The following is a 16,629-nucleotide window of genomic DNA, read 5'->3' on the forward strand; positions in this document are numbered from 1 at the left end:
ATAGTAAGGAAGTTTTGGCTGTTTTTTCTGCTTTATTCTTTCTCTTAGGTCTTGAATTCTTCAAATATTTTTAAAGTCACTTTTCAAGTGTTAGGCTTTGCTACATGGCTAATAAGAGAAGGATAAAGAACTATTTTATTATTTTGATTAACATAGTATTTTCACATAGGTCAGTATAGAAAGATAGAATAAAAATATATTTCCTCAAATAATGTGCTTTTTTAAAGACTCGGATCATCCAGGAAGTAACTCCACTTTCCATTTCGCTTGGTCTGTATTCACTACAGATTTACTCATCTCAAATCTGTTATTTCTGCTTGAGCATTCAGAAATATAAATGTGTTTCCTTCTGATGTTGATCTCGCCCTGTGCTTTTTCCACTGCAGGTGTAACCCCCAACAATCTTGTTAAAAGCAAGCTGATTGTAAAACACACACACACTCTACCACATTTTATTTCCCCATGGAGACCACACCACCAACTTAATTTGGTTCTGCTTTCATGCTACCCAGTGCTACTTGAGAAATATTGAAAAAAGCCATTAAATTCACTGAAATTTCTTGCAGCTCAACTTATCTGGCCCTTTTCCATTATTCGGTGAGTACTCTTCCCTAACTGAGTCACTATAACATTTCCCACAGTGCTTAGTCCCATAGTATTTTTCACTGTCCCATTTCCCAGGATTGGAATCGCTTCATTCTCTGAAGATTGCTTTGCCTCATACTTAGAAGAGTACATTCATTTTATATTAGCCCCACTAGTGCCTCCCTTCTCTACAATAACCTTTCTCTAAATCCATCTATTTTATTTTTCTTCCTTTTTCCCTTTCCCATTTCTACACCCTTGATCCCATCTCCACACCCTTGATCCCATCTCCTCCTATCTCCTCAGAGACTTTTTCTATTGACTATCTCTTTTCTCTTAGGACCACAGTTTCTTGCTCTCCTCTCCAAATACTCCTGTCCTAACAACAACAACAAAGCTGATCTTTAACTCTACTTCTTTTTCAAATATCCTTTCTGCAAACCTTTTGAACGTGTACTTTTCTTCTTGACCTAATCTTTAACTCCTAACAGTTTAGTTTTTATCCTTTATCACCCCATTGGAACTAAATTATCAAAAGTCACTGGCTCATAACCTACTGGCCACCACATTTAACTGCCTTCCTCAACCATCCATTACTTCTGGAGCATTTGACAGACTCAATGATACCAACTTCTGGAACCAGAAGCGTTTCCAGAATTGTGAATGGAGTCTTTTGTCTCCATACCCTGCTTCTTTAACTTTGAACTTGAACCTTTATCTCTTTAGGCTTCAATTTCCCCTGCTCAATCTCCTTATTGTAGATATTCTCCCAGGAATTTTTCTCTACTTACTATCTATATATTCCTCTTCTGGAATTTTTATGGTTTTAAACCTCTTCTCTGTGCAAATAGTTCTGAATCCCACTAATGCCAAAGTATAGGCTTCTGTTTCTTATTTTGGCTGGGCTTATTCGTGTTTAAATTCCACTAATATGTCTAACTCAACAGTTCCAAGACAGCATCTCTTTTCTCTCCTTCCCCAACCTGTCTTTTCCAATTTCTCCCTTTCTGTAACTGACATCACCATCTTCCCTGTCATCTAGAATAAAACGTTGGTGTTTTCTTGGACCCATGATTTATTTGGGCTTCCTTGGTGACTCAGTTGGTAAAGAATCAACCTGCAATGCGGGAGACCTGGGTTCAGTCCCTAGGTTGGGAAGATCCCCTGAAGAAGGGAACAGGCTACCCACGACAGTATTCTGGCTTGGAGAATTCCATGGACTATTTCATGGGGTCACAAAGAGTCAGACATGACTGAGCAACTTTCACTTCACAGAGCAATGAATGCTCAAGCTCTCATAGATACGCTGCCCTGTTAGTTCTTTTAGATACTTTACAGACACACAAACTTTCCTGAATTGAAATTACAGGCTATTTCCCTGCCTCTCTGCTTCCTATCACTTACAAAACAAAATCCAGATCTTATCATGGCATTCAAAGTTGTTCACAGCGTGGCTGCAGCCTACTTGTTTGGTTCTAGTTCTCAGTGCTAGACTGAGCATCAGGCAAACTGAATTATTCGCTATTCTCTGTAATCACTTCCAGATTTCTGTCCATGGGGCTTTGCTCATGCTGTCTTTGCTCAGCATCCAAAAGTTTTCTCCATCCTTTCCAGTCTTTTTTCTTTTTTTAACTTTATTTATTTTTGGTTGCACTGAGTCCTTGTTGCTGCCCAGGCTTTCTCTAGTTGTGGCGAGCTGTGGCTACTCTTTGCTGCAGTGTACAGGCTTCTTGTTGCCGTCTCTTTTCTTGTTGTGGAGCATGGGCTTTAGGCACACAGGCCCCACTGTTGCAGCATTAGGGCTCAGTAGTTACAGCTCATGGGCTCTAGAGCACAGACTCAGTACTTGTGGCACATGAGCCTAGCTGCTCCACAGCATGTGGAGTCTTCCTGGACCAGAGATCAAACCTATATCCCTTGCACTGGTAGGCAGACTCCTATACACTGTACCACCAGGGAAGACCCTTCCCAGTCGTTATGATCTAAATTTTGCTCATTCTTCAAATGGTACCTCCTTAAAGCTTTTCCTGATCTTCACAACTAGAAGAAGAGTTCCAACATTTCCAAACTCGGAATTTAATACATTTTAATAATATAATCATACTCTTTTCATTGGCTTAGTGTTTATATGAAAAAGTTTCCCTTCCTTTTACTTGTAATCTGTTTGTGTCTTTATGTTTATAAAATGTGTTTCTTATAAACAACATATAACTGAATGTTGCTTTGTTTTATCTAGTCTGTCAACTCGTGCCTTTTATACCTGTGTTCTTTGGTCCGCCTTTTTTCTTTCCTTCTTTTTTTTCTATTTTTATTTTTAGATCCTCTGTTCCTCTCTTCTTATTTTTGTTTTGGTCATGGTTAACCCATCAATCCTTAAAAAATATATTCTCTCGTCTCATTGATTTTTTTACTTATGCCTCTTAGCATGATTTTGTACTTTAGTGGTTATTATAGACACTAAAACATGCATCTTTAGCACAGCACATTCTATGATTTAAAAAATTAAGAAAGATATCTAAGAATTCTACGACAATCTATTTCCAATTTTAGTCCCTATAATTTGTGTTCTTGTTTACTCTGACTTTATACAAAAGAGAATATAAATTCCATATTCTTTTATTATTTTTCTTTAAAGAGGCCGTGGTCGAAAGCAATTTTGTCATATATATGTACAAAAATACACACACATATGTATCATATATATGTATTTTGTGATGTATATGTATAGTATACTGCTTTTATCTGGGATTAGTACGTGGCCTAATTCTCTAGCTTTACCATCACAGTGAGGCAGGCCCCATTTCCTGAATTGGTGAGGGTTTCTCTCAATGCTCCTGGCTCTCTCTGGTGTTGGACTGTCACCCCATTACTAGGTGTAAGACCCCGTGGGTGGGAAAGTTTATATAGATGGTACCCGTATGCTGCACATCAGAAGAGCTCATACAGCTGTCCTGCCCTTATTTCTGTGGCAGAGGACTGTTGTTTCTAATTCCTGTCAAGTTGGAGTGTGGGAGGTTTTCTTTTCTTTCTGCTGATCCACTCTCAAACTGAGGCAGTGTTTTTTGGTTCATTAGTTTACCTTGCAACTTTGAGTATCTAATGGCTCAAAAATTTCTGATTTGTTCTCATTGTTGAAGTGGCAGAAGTGTTTCTTGTAATGTTCTATATCCTAGACAGAAGCAGAAACTCCCTATTGAGTTATATACGTATATCTTCCTTAGATTTGGTTCTTCCAGAAACAAAGGTTAAGAGAGGGCAGGTGATCCTAGGAACCTCAGTCAAGTAGTGAAAGAAGAAACAGGGAAGAGAAGGAAGTGAGTTAATGAGTAACTATGGTGCAATCCCACTGAGGACTTCTGGAGGAGACAGCCTAAGTGGGCAAGCTGGGTCTTTATCCACCAACTCCCATCTGTAATTGATTAGTTGTCCTGTCTCTAGGTGAAGTCTATGCCAGATCCAAAAAGACAGAGAGTCACAGGTGCAGCAGAAGCATTTTACATGAAGGAACGAGAGAGAGGCTACAACAGTGTCTGTTAAAAACTCTGTGCCTGTAAGGACATTTATTACTTTATTTCTCAGGCATATTGATGTACTGAGAAAACGATTCATACCTGATTTATCTTTGTATTCTCCCAGCATGGAGAATAGTCAGAAGACAATCAATCAGTATTTATTAAATGAGAAAATACCTTTTATAAAGTACCAATATGTAAAATTCTGGCTAGTTCTTCATTTCCTATTCTCCTCCCAAAGCAACATCCTCACCCCCACCTCAATCACTCAGACAATATATTTTTATCTCAACTGCTAAAAAGGTTAATCTCACCAGAATGTTTAGGGTTTTTTTAATTTATTGATTTTTCTAGCTAATTTAAATGTAGTATAATGTAAAGGTATAATTTCAAAACCTGCTAACAGGCATTTTGTATTACTTGCAGCCAACAATGATAAGACGTCCACCGACCATTGTTTGCTATATTTGTGGTCGTGAATATGGAACAAAATCGATTGCCATTCATGAGCCACAATGTCTGAAAAAATGGCACAATGAAAACAACTTGTTGCCTAAAGAGCTAAGGAGACCAGAACCAAAGAAACCAGAAATCAGGACCATTACTGGTAAGTTTTTAGAAAACAAAAGACTTGATTGTATAAGGGAAGACTTTTCTCTCTAATGGAGAATGCAATGGCAACCCACTCCAGTACTCTTGCCCGGAAAATCCCATGGATGGAGGAGCCTGGTAGGTTGCAGTCCATGGGGTCACTAAGAGTCAGATATGACTAAATGACTTCACTTTCACTTTTCACTTTCATGCATTGGAGAAGGAAATGGCAACCCACTCCAGTGTTCTTGCCTGGAGAATCCCAGGGACGGGGGATCCTGGTGGGCTGCCGTCTATGGGGTCGCACAGAGTCGGACACGACTGAAGTGACTTAGCAGTTAGCAGTTTCTCTCTAAACTTAAAAGAGTAGAGGTATTCTTTTATTACTTGCTCAAGCAACTGACATCAGCAACATTTACTGTCTTGGCCACAAAACAGTGGCCAATAGAAAAAACAGTTCCAAAATGCCTGACCAAAGGGTTGTTTTCAGATGCTGAGACACAAAGACGCTGTATCCTGGCAAACTGTGCAAGGAGAGGGACTCACTGAAAACTGCTGTATTTCCCAAAAGTTACATTCATATGCTATCAAACACAATACTGTAAAAATGTGAAGCTTAACCTTTGGGGACATCTATAAACATGTTTTCAAATATGAATGTGTCTTAGTGTTCAAAGAGCAGGGGTTCCTAAGTGAAATGCTTACAAGGTCCACTGGTCAGATTCCACAATTGAGCACATTTGTCCACGTGTGGAAAAAGGGAAGGTGGGAACCATGGGGAACTGAGAGCACTGCCTCTCTCCAAGGATACGGCCGCTACCCAATTCCAGCTGGTGTTATCCTTAAGAAACTTAGCCTTAACTTCACTGTGATGTATCTTCCAATAATACAAAAGAAATTGGAAATCTTGACTTCTATATGAAATGTCCAGATTTTTAAAATTTTGCAGTGAATACTTTGTAAAGCACTGCACAGGCCATATGAAACCTGAACTTCATAAACTGTCGTGTGCGGCCTCATTTCAGAGCCTTATACTTACTCATTCAGGGAGAGAATGAAGTAGTTCAGAGAATTTGCCATGCCAGCTCACACTTGGTCATTGTCATTTTATCAGTTGATCCCATGATTCCTCTCAAAGGAAAACCATTCTTAGTTTTAAGAGAAGTATCATTCAGTTAATTGATTCTCTTTATGTAAGAGAATCATAGATTTATATATCCAGAAGGTATCTTGGAAGCCATTTAGTACCAATTATCTCAGAACACTCTTGTTAGACATGTGACCCAAAGAGAGTTTTCTAATAGCCCACAGAGTGGAATCTAGGTTGTCATGATAAAGTTCTAGGCTACCAGAACTCAACTATTCAAAGCCCTTGCCAAATGGAGAACTCTGCATGCAGATGGGAAGAGAGCTCGAGATGAAAATACCCATTTATTGAAATTAGAGCATTTGCTCACAAAGAGATTGTTTCCCTCTTTGAGACTCTCTTCCCGTCATTTCTCAACTGATAAAAAATCTGTTTCCTTCACTCCTTATCTCCATCATTTTCCCTGCTTGAGCAGAGTTATTACAATTATAGAAGAGAAGAGAAACTACTGGTTTGAAAGCCCTGGAGGGTTCACCAGTCTTGATTGGCTACAGATGGAAAAGCCAGGTCCTGTCATTGCACTTGCTGCAGTTTTCCTCTTGGCTCCATGGTACTGTTCTTTCTGAGGGCGCCCTTCCTCTCTGGGTGAAGACAATTCCCACTATAAAGTAAAGGCACTAAAACTTTTAGAAATGTAATGACTCATCTTCAACTCTCCATGAATACTTGGGAATTTTTGAGCCCATATTAAAACTCATGAGTAAGGTGAAAGTCAGTACCATTCTTTTTTTAACTGGTTTAAAGCACTCAAAATATACATTCATATCCTGCATATATAGTGACACTCCCTTTATCCAAGGGAGAAATACTAGATGGTCCTGTTGTGCTAGAGTTTAATTTCCCATGGAGGATAAAAAGAAAAAGAACATTAGTAGACTTGTTAAAGAATCCAACATTGGCTACGTTTGTATGAGCCACTAGATAGAAAAATCATATATGAGAACTACCTGGGCTTTAATGAAAACAATATATGCTATGAAAATAATTTTCTAAAAACTATGTGATATATTTTTGAGTGCCTGGCTATATTTGTGTGGGGGGGTGCTTTTTTGGGGAAATTCTAAGACAGTCAATTTAGTGTACCAAAGCCATTCTATTTAAATAAGTTTTATTAAAGTTAAATCCCACACTGTTTCTCTAAAATAAACCCATATGCCCTTTTTCCTATGCTCTGTCAATGAAAATTATACATCTCTCAGCTGTCTTTGTTGCTTTCTTAAGGACACTTCTTTTTGTCAGCTTAACTATCCTGTTTGCATTCTTCACTTTAATTACTTAAAGAATCTCTGAGTTTATGGCCATAAAGAGATGATAAATTTTTAGGATATAATTTGTCTTAAATTCACTCTCAATTGTCAGTTGTGGCCTCTAAAAACATTCTGAAAGATTACAGAAGAGGAAAATAGAGACATGTTCTTTTTCTTTTGAAAGCTTATAGAGTCAACTGAAAGAAAGCCAAAAGTTATATTTTCAAGATAATGTGTAAACAAAGATGTTAATAATTAGTGAAGAATGCATATCACAACACATAAAACAATGTCTTCCCCTTTTTAAAATTCAAGGACTGAAAAACCTCTGATTCAGAGCTAACGGTTCTCAGCCCTTAAAAGATTGAGCAGCACTTTTTTTTTTTGGCAAAAGTAATATAATTTGTTTAAAAGCCTCAGTCAACAGGTATTTCCTGAAAATACTTTCCATAAAAAGTAGAGTATGGTTCTCCAGAATGAAAACTGATCCATTTTCCCATTTTTTTTTTCTTTTCTTTCTTTGTTCTTTTTTTCCCCCTCTGTTTTTCTTTAACTTTTCAGCCAAGGGTTTCTATGATCTCGATGCCTTAAACGAAGCTGCTTGGACAAGCGCCCAGAGCCAGTTGGTTCCCTGTAATACTTGTGGGCGTACCTTCCTGCCAGACAGACTGATTGTTCACCAACGATCCTGTAAACCAAAAGTCGCCAAGTAAAGCCCTTTCTTCCTACGAAAGAGTTACAGGCATTAAATCCTTGGGAAAGAGTTGGGTTATGGTGGGAAGGAGGAAAAGTGGGGGTGGAGTTGGGGAAGGAGAACTGGAATTGACCAAAGGCCATGGAGCACAGGACGCCCAGCTCAGTGCTCCGGTGGCCTGCCTTGACCGCTGTGTCACCGCTTTTAACAAGCAGCCGCGTGCGTGTGCCTAGACACGCCGCGCGCCTCTCATGAGACACGGTGATCGGACAGAATGACACGTGGCCGCGCCTCTTCAGAGCTGGCATTTTTATCTCCAGGAAATCTCTGAGCCAGCTGTTGCCATTTTTTCATCTGGTCTGTTTTCCCTGAACAGGATTCTGAACCTCACCGCTTAGGACTATTATTCAGTGAACAGAGATTTTAGTGGGGGGTGACTTCAGGCAACTCTTCGGTCCCGAGAAAAACTGGCTTCCCTCCCATCCCTGTGCTTTCTGAAGTAACGTGCCCCTCCCTGCTTTTTCTGATCCAGGGAAATGTTTTTAATCGACTCAGTGACTGGAATTCTTCTTTTCTGTACAAAATTGTTCAACAGGAGAGATATATCAAAAAAGAGCTAAGGGCTTAAAACACTAGAACCGTACAGTACTGTTACTCCCTCGGTGAGAAATGCTACAAAGAAGATTCCGGATCAACACCGGCCTCGTATGCTGCGAGACCGCTGTGTGTGATTAATCACCTGGTGGAAACCGGCTCCCTCCACCTAGCGAAAAAGTCCAGCAAGAGTTCCTTTCCTCTGCCCTCCTCGGGCCTCATAGGTGCTTTATTGTTGAGGTCTAAAAGCCTGCCAGCAAGTTCTGTGCCTCTCCACCCAGGGTCCATGCACAGAAAGTGGCTTGTGCAGCTGCTCTGGATTTGAGTCCTTGAACGTGTATTTAGAGAGGCGGAGCTCTCCTGGGAGGAGGCCAGTGCCCGGGAGGGGCTCTGCCCAGGAAATTCTGCTCCCCCGGGCAGCGCGGTTTTGCTTGGACTCCCAGCAGTTTTGCTTGATCTCTTTGTTCATTTAATGGCTGAATTTCAGGGCCATTCCGGATCCACCAGGTTCCTGCAACCCTTGCATTCATGACCTTACACAGCACAGTTAATTCCAAATTATACAGGCACGTTTATTTCACCTAATAATTTGGTCATACATCTGCCTATTGTAAAAGGCTAGGTTAGGAAAATTGTGCTAATTATTCTGTTTTTCCTGCCTGTTCTGAAGGAAGCAAGAGATAAACTTTTTTTTAAGGCATTTAGATATCCCCCAAAGATTAGCATCTTGTAAAAGAGACCCTTCAATGACTTGTAGTTGATGCTTTAGTTCATTTTGTTAACAAAAATGACAATAACATCTAATATGTAGAGCATGTACTGTGGATCAGGCAATGTGTCTAGTGCTTTCTGTATATCACTTTATATAAATCTCACAGCAACCCTTCAGGTAGATATAATCCTTATTTTACACATGAGAAAATTGATACTTAGACTAAAAGAGCCAACTCAAGGTCACACTGAACTTGAGTTAAGGGTTGGAGTCAGGAAGCAGACTTGAGACTGCTGGACTTCCAAACCCCAAATCTTATCCATTGCCATTTGAGTGCCACGTGCCACCATTAATAAGATGAACTATTCCAACACAGAAGATCTGGCACATGGAGAAAGTTTGTACAATGCTTAGGAACTAAGGGAATTAGGATGTTTGCAGTTTAGCTGCTAGTCTGAATTGATCTTAAACTGAGGTGAAAACAGTTTGCAGAATTCAGAGTGCAGTTTCAATTGCATTGTATTCCAATTGCATTCTGCTAATCATGTTCAGAAGTCAGATAGCAACGGAAATAAAGGACAAGTTTTGGCCTCAACTTTAAAATGAGTGGCCATTGGGATCATAAAGGTTCTTGGGCCCTTTGCTTTCAAAAGCTTGAGAAAAATAAAACTACTTCATCTGTAGGAATTATTAAACTGAGTTCTTGAAGTGGTTGAAAGAAATGAGCTCTTATAGAAAGCACTGCTCCCACAAGGAAAAGCTTGAGGAACATCAAAATGCTGACCGAGGGGCTTCCACCTGCTCCAGCTGAGCTGGCCTGCAAATGTTGCAGGGTATCAAATGTGGAGAAAGTTGACATCAATCCAAGGGTTCCTGTCTTTCACCAAGTCACATCATTGAAGTCTCGCCATCAACAGGAAAGAGCTCACCTACTCTTTGCCATTGGCCCTCCCCTCAACTCATTCACAGCTGTGCAGGTACTTGTACTCAAAGAGAAATGATCTCTTTAACAATGGTTGGTGCATCTGTGAGCTGTGAATTTGACCCTTGAAATGGTTCCCATAGACAGTCTCCTAGCTGATGAAAAAACATACTAGATGAAGGCCTTGGAGCTCTTACACTGGCTCAGGCAGTTATTGGTCTGGGATGCTGGGATGTGATGGTATTCCGGGCATCAGTAACAATACAGTTCCCTTTCAGCTCTGGCAACTGGTGCTGCACAATCTCTAATTGAATTCCCCTCTAGTTGAGATTATGGGAAGAATTCCAAGATTTCTTGACGCTCACTTGCACATTGAACCCACATTAGTGTTGCAGGGCATGTATTATCAGAAGGGAACCCTGGAGGTGGAACAAGCCTGTCCTAGTAAGGAGTTTGGAGGGGGCGATGCTCCTCCGGTGAGTAAACATGGAGATCTGTTAGAGCTCCATTGTGGGACCTGCTCTTCAGGCAACCTTGGAAGTATTTCCAATTGGAGTCCCAGAATCTCCAAGGAAGCTCCCAGATGACACCAGATGACATCAGCCTGGGGAATATTGGCCTGAGTCTCAGAAAAAGAAGCTGCAACCAACAGGCAGATCCATTTGTGAGCAGGGAAAAGAAAGAGGGCAAATATCCAAAGTCTTCCTTCTCCTAAAAACCTGAAAAAACAGCCCTTGGTTTCTCTGAACTTGTCTGCTTCTGACATTAGCGGTGTTTCTTCTTTACACCCCATCTAAACCAATTCATATGGCTTTAATCCCATACCAGGCCAGGACAGGAAGTTCAGCCCTTTCCTTCCTCAACCCTGAGGGGGCCCTTCCCTTGCTCTGGCGATGGTCCACCCTCCTTTATCATTTATTACTTCCCTCCTGACTCTGTCTGGCCCACATGAGAGGCCGTGCCTGTTTCTGCTGGCCCTGCCCGCTCTCTGTGAGTACTGTGGCCAGAGATGGAAATGAGGTTTTCCTGCACTTGGAAGAAACAGCACACATGAGAAGCAGTTGAGGTTCCAGCGGGGGTCAAATTGGGTAGAAAAAATTACACCAGGAAAAGCACTGCTAATTTAGCATAGGATGGTACAGTTTTATGCTTAGTTCTTTTAAATTTTTATTATGAAAATATTCAATAGATAACACTTGCAGGGAAAAGTATAATGAAGTCTTCTATCCTCCACACCCAGGTAAACTTAGTTGAAAACCTGCTAAGATTGAATCCTAATGGTCTATGTTTCAACTACTGTTCTTTTGGATATGTGATGGGGAGAGGTGCTGGGAACACAAGATTCCAGAGTACCTCTGATGCCTTTTAATTCTACTTCCGGAAATATGAGATTAAACCCACATGGCTATAAACAACTACAGTGAAAAAGTGAAAACTGGCCTAGACATCATGCAGGCTAGGTTCCATCATTGATTCACATTGATCAGCTATAGACCAATGTTTTTCAGGTGATACTTAACTGAGTGTGTGTTCAGCAAAGTAATGGCCCCAAAGATGTTGGCCCCTAGTCCTCCAAACTTATGAATATATTACATGTTACCTTTGCAGATGTAGTTAAGGTTACGCACCTCGTTATGGGGAGAGTATCTCGGATCATCCGGATGGGCCCAATATTATCATGTCATTAATAGTAGGATAAGAAAGAAAGACGATAAGAGAGATGACAGCATAAGAAGTATCCAAAACCCTGTGGCTTGTTCTGAGATGTGGCAAGCTATGTGCAGCGACCAGAGAGAAGCTTCTCCAAGTTAAGGGTAGTCCCAGCAGGCAGCCAGCAAAGAAACTGGAACCTCTGTCCTATAACCGCAGGAACTGGAGTCTGCCAACAACCTGAATCTGGAACCTTCAGCAAGAAACACAGCCCCACCAACAATGTGTTTTTATCTGGTGAGTCCAGGGTTGAACGTCTGACCTACAAAAGTGTAAGAAAATAAAGGTGTGCGGCTTAATACATTAAGCTTGTAATCTATTATGGCAGCAACAGACAACTAATAGAAACATCTACAGGGAGATCTCAGAGATATTGTGCATTTTGGTTCCAGACCACCACAATAAATTGACTATCACAATAAAGCAAATTACAGAAGTTTTTTGGTTTTTTCATGCATAGAAAAATTTGTTTACATTGTAGTCTATAAGTGTACAGTAGTATATCTAAAAAAGCAATGTACATATTCGATATTTTTAAAATACCCAAATGCCAAAACAATCACAATAAAAACATCAAAGGTCATTGGCCACAGATCACTAGAACAATAATTTTTTAAAGTAATAATTTTTAAAAGTTTGAAATATTGCAAAAATTACCAGAACACGACACAGAGACACAAAGTGAGCAAACGCTGTTGGAAAAATGGCAGCAATAGACTCGCTTGACACAGGGTTGACACAAGCTCTTAACTTGTAAAACAAAACAAAAATGCAATATCTGAGAAGTAAAATATGCGAAGCACACTAAAACGAGGTGTTCCTGTATGTGACATAGGGTAGGACTCCCAAACCTCCTATTGAGAAGTAGAGTCCGTAAATTCATGCAGGACACTGGCCATCTCCACTACGTGCATTCGTGAGAGGGCACCGTAACCAAAGCCAGTAGGGTCAGAGCCCAGTGAAAACTGGCTCCAAGATTTGTCACTCCTGAAATACACAGCTATTTCACAACATGCTCAAAAACTGGATGCCAATTTTTAATGTTCTGTCAATATTTTAAATCATAAAAGTGACTCTGGTATATGTACACACTTGTTCAAAAAATAATAAATGGACAAATGCAGTTGAATTATTTGGCAATTGACTTTTCACGCCAATGACCCTATGACCTTGTCCTTTCCATGAACATGAAAAGAAAATACTTGTATAATCTGAAATGATAGAAGTTTATAGTTATGGGAATCTCTAAATAAGGCACTAACTGAAGAACAGTCAAAATGTTCAAATGCTAAAAGTGCATGTATGGCTTAAATCTCAACGTTCTCTTATGATCTTTACCGGGACTTTTCTGAGGGGCCATGGGCAGATCTTAAGAGCAGGCTGAACTGTCAAAGGAGTGTGCTCCAAGTACCTGATTCGAGGACCGGCATTCAGCCAAATCGTCAAGCAAGAGGTTTGCCTTAAGTGCCTTCATGTCCTGTCTTGGAACATCTTGAACTCTTTCCTCCTAATCCTTTCACGTTTTCTCCTGGATCTTGCTGTCTAATCTTCCACCCGTGACTGCTGGGACTTCTGTTTCTGTTAGAGGAAAAAAAACCCAGGTGCTCCACCCTCCAGATATCCCTCCATTTTTCCCGGTCTACCTTTCCACATTCCTCTCCCGTATCCCCTTCTCGACTTTTTACCAGCTATTTCACTGGAAAGAAACTTGAGAAAGTCGTCCATACTAAGGGATTCACGGAGGCTGATGGTTTAATGTGCTATCTCCTTCAGATGACGTGGTTATTTTAAAAGACGTTTCCTAGAAGTATGTCTTTATCCAAAGTAATGAAATCCATGTGGTGAAATTTTAGACAAAATGTTGGAATGGAAGTCAAAAGGGCATGGGGGTTGGGCGGGCTGCTCCTTGACCCATAATGACCCTTCCCAACCACACAGACCTCTGTTAACTCCACACCTGGGTAGAGGCACCTCTAATTAGATTTCTGCTTAGAGCTGGTATTAAGGTAGGCTAAGTGCCGCAACAAACAGACCAAAATATTCTAATAGCTAGAATAAGATAAGTTTATTTTGTGCTTTAAAAAGAGCCCTGGGCAAGTGAGCAGTTTAGTGGGGTGTCCCTCCTTCATGACATCATTCAGGATCCCAGGCTGATGAAATCTCTGCCACTTTCAACATGTGACATACAAGTTGCCGTGGGAGGTCCTCTCTTTTCAGCTCAGCCATGGCGAGAAAGGGGCTTCCCAGGTGCTGCAGAACCTGCCTACCAATGCAGGAGACGTAAGAGACCCTAGTTCGATCCCTGGGTAGGGAAGATCCCCTAGAGGAGGGCATGGCAATCCACTCCATTATTCTTGCCCAGAGAATTCCAGGGACAGAGGAGCCTGGCAGGTCCATAGGGTTGCAAAGAGTTGGCACGAGTGAAGCGACTTAACCTGCAAGCACGCACATGAGGAGAAAAAGCGAGGAGTTACCCAATCAGCCTGGAAGAAGTCCTCAGCGTCTGAATCTCGGCCACATGGCTGCAGCTAAGTGCAAGGAGGTCTGGACACTGTGTTCTCACTGCACAGCAGGAGGAAGAGTGACCAGGGACTGGGGGGGAGTAATTAGGAGTTTCTGTCATGAGCTCAAGCATAAATCTCTTCCTGCCTTCTTGTTAGGGAACCACATTCCCTCTTGTGGGAAACTGACAGTATTTGGGCTGAAATTGTGGGACAAGAAGTTGTTCTTACCATCAAGGCAGACAAGGTTGGTAAATAAGGCCAAAAAAAAAAAAAAAAGAACTTAAAAAATTATAGCCTTTTTCACAGACCAGAAATAGCAGCATCATTTAATATTTGAAGAAAACATTGCTCTTTTTTTAATATTTGAGGAAACAATTTAAAAGGCATTCTTGATATGAAAATATTATTCTCATATGGGTAGTTGGGGCAAAGAAAATTTTGCTAAAGAATATCAATGGCCATTTTTACAGTGGACAGAGCTCAAACTTTGAGGAAGTATTATTGAGTACACTGATTTTTCATTCTCCTTGACCAAAAAAAAAAAAAAATTGGAATTTTGGGCTCAGAACCAAGTTGAGAGGAACTCCCACCTGTTGGGAGTTCTGAACCACAGCAACACCTCTGCCAGACAGCAGGTAGGGGTCACCCTACATGGAGACAAGGCTGGTGGACGGAGGTGCAGTGATCACTGCTACTGAATTTGAAATGTCCCTTTCCTGCACTCTAATTCTGTATGTTATCTTGAAGCCTTCACTTTGTCTCACCTCAGCTGTGCTGGGGTGCTGGGTGGAGTTGTGAAATGAAAGGGGAGCCAGTGTCTACACACGGACAACCATGGAGCTTCAAGGAGCACCCAGGGAGCAGTAAGGAGCCACAGATGGCAAGCAACAGCCAAGACAGGTGTGTAGTCTTCTTTAATCCTAAAATCACCAGAGGAGAGGACCAGGATGCCTGACAACATTTAATAGTGACTTTCAATTCAGTTCAGTTGCTCAGTCATATCCGACTCTTTGCAACCCCATGAATCGCAGCATGCCAGGCCTCCCTGTCCATCACCAACTCCCGGAGTTCACTCAGACTCACATCCATCGAGTCAGTGATGCCATCCAGCCATCTCATCCTCTGTCGTCCCCTTCTCCTCCTGCCCCCAATCCCTCCCAGCATCAGAGTCTTTTCCAATGACTCAACTCTTCGCATCAGGTGGCCAAAGTACTGGAGTTTCAGCCTTAGCATCATTCCTTCCAAAGAAATCCCAGGGCTGAACTTCAGAATGGACTGGTTGGATCTCCTTGCAGTCCAAGGGACTCTCAAGAGTCTTCTCCAACACCACAGTTCAAAAGCATCAATTCTTCGGTGCTCAGCCTTCTTCACAGTCCAACTCTCACATCCATACATGACCACAGGAAAAACCATAGCCTTGACTAGACGGACCTTTGTTGGCAAAGTAATGTCTCTGCTTTTGAATATGCCATCTAGGTTGGTCATAACTTTCCTTCCAAGGAGTAAGCGTCTTTTAATTTCATGGCTGCAGTCACCATCTGCAGTGATTTGGGACCCCAAAAAATAAAGTCTGACACTGTTTCCACTGTTTCCCCATCTATTTCCCATGAAGTGGTGGGACAGGATGCCATGATCTTCGTTTTCTGAATGTTGAGCTTTAAGCCAACTTTTTCACTCTCCTCTTTCACCTTCATCAAGAGGCTTTTTAGTTCCTCTTCACTTTCTGCCATAAGGGTGGTGTCATCTGCATATCTGAGGTTATTGATATTTCTCCCGGAAATCTTGATTTCAGCTTGTGCTTCTTCCAGTCCAGCTTTTCTCATGATGTACTCTGCATATAAGTTAAATAAGCAGGGTGACAATATACAGCCTTGACGAACTCCTTTTCCTATTTGGAACCAGTCTGTTGTTCCATGTCCAGTTCTAAATGTTGCTTCCTGACCTGCATACAGATTTCTCAAGAGGCAGATCAGGTGGTCTGGTATTCCCATCTCTTTCAGAATTTTCCACAGTTTATTGTGATCCACACAGTCAAAGACTTTGGCATAGTCAATAAAGCAGAAATAGATGTTTTTCTGGAACTCTCTTGCTTTTTCCATGATCCAGTGGATGTTGGCAATTTGATCTGTGGTTCCTCTGCCTTTTCTAAAACCAGCTTGAACATCAGCAAGTTCATGGTTCACATATTGCTGAAGCCTGGCTTGGAGAATTTTGAGCATTACTTTACTAGCGTGTGAGATGAGTGCAATTGTGCGGTAGTTTGAGCATTCTCTGGCATTGCCTTTCTTTGGGATTGGAATGAAAACTGACCTTTTCCAGTCCCGTGGCCACTGCTGAGTTTTCCAAATTTGCTGGCATATTGAGTGCAGCACTTTCACAGCATCATCTTTCAGGATTTGAAATAGCTCAAC

At 41.2% G+C, this 16,629-nt stretch overlaps 1 protein-coding gene across 1 annotated transcript in view; it reads left to right on the plus strand.

Annotated features, from left to right (window-relative positions):
• LOC113895586 (zinc finger protein 474) overlaps positions 1-12,843 on the plus strand; it is a 62,900-nt gene extending 50,057 nt beyond the window's left edge. The window contains exons 3-4 of the mRNA XM_027546962.1: positions 4,524-4,704; positions 7,644-12,843. Coding sequence (XP_027402763.1) covers positions 4,524-4,704; positions 7,644-7,795 — 333 coding nt within the window. The 3' untranslated portion in view covers positions 7,796-12,843. The remainder of the gene's footprint in view (positions 1-4,523; positions 4,705-7,643) is intronic.
• The last annotated feature ends 3,786 nt before the right edge of the window (positions 12,844-16,629 follow it).

The sequence above is a fragment of the Bos indicus x Bos taurus genome, chromosome 7, assembly GCF_003369695.1.
Source record: "Bos indicus x Bos taurus breed Angus x Brahman F1 hybrid chromosome 7, Bos_hybrid_MaternalHap_v2.0, whole genome shotgun sequence".
Lineage (NCBI taxonomy): Eukaryota > Metazoa > Chordata > Mammalia > Artiodactyla > Bovidae > Bos > Bos indicus x Bos taurus.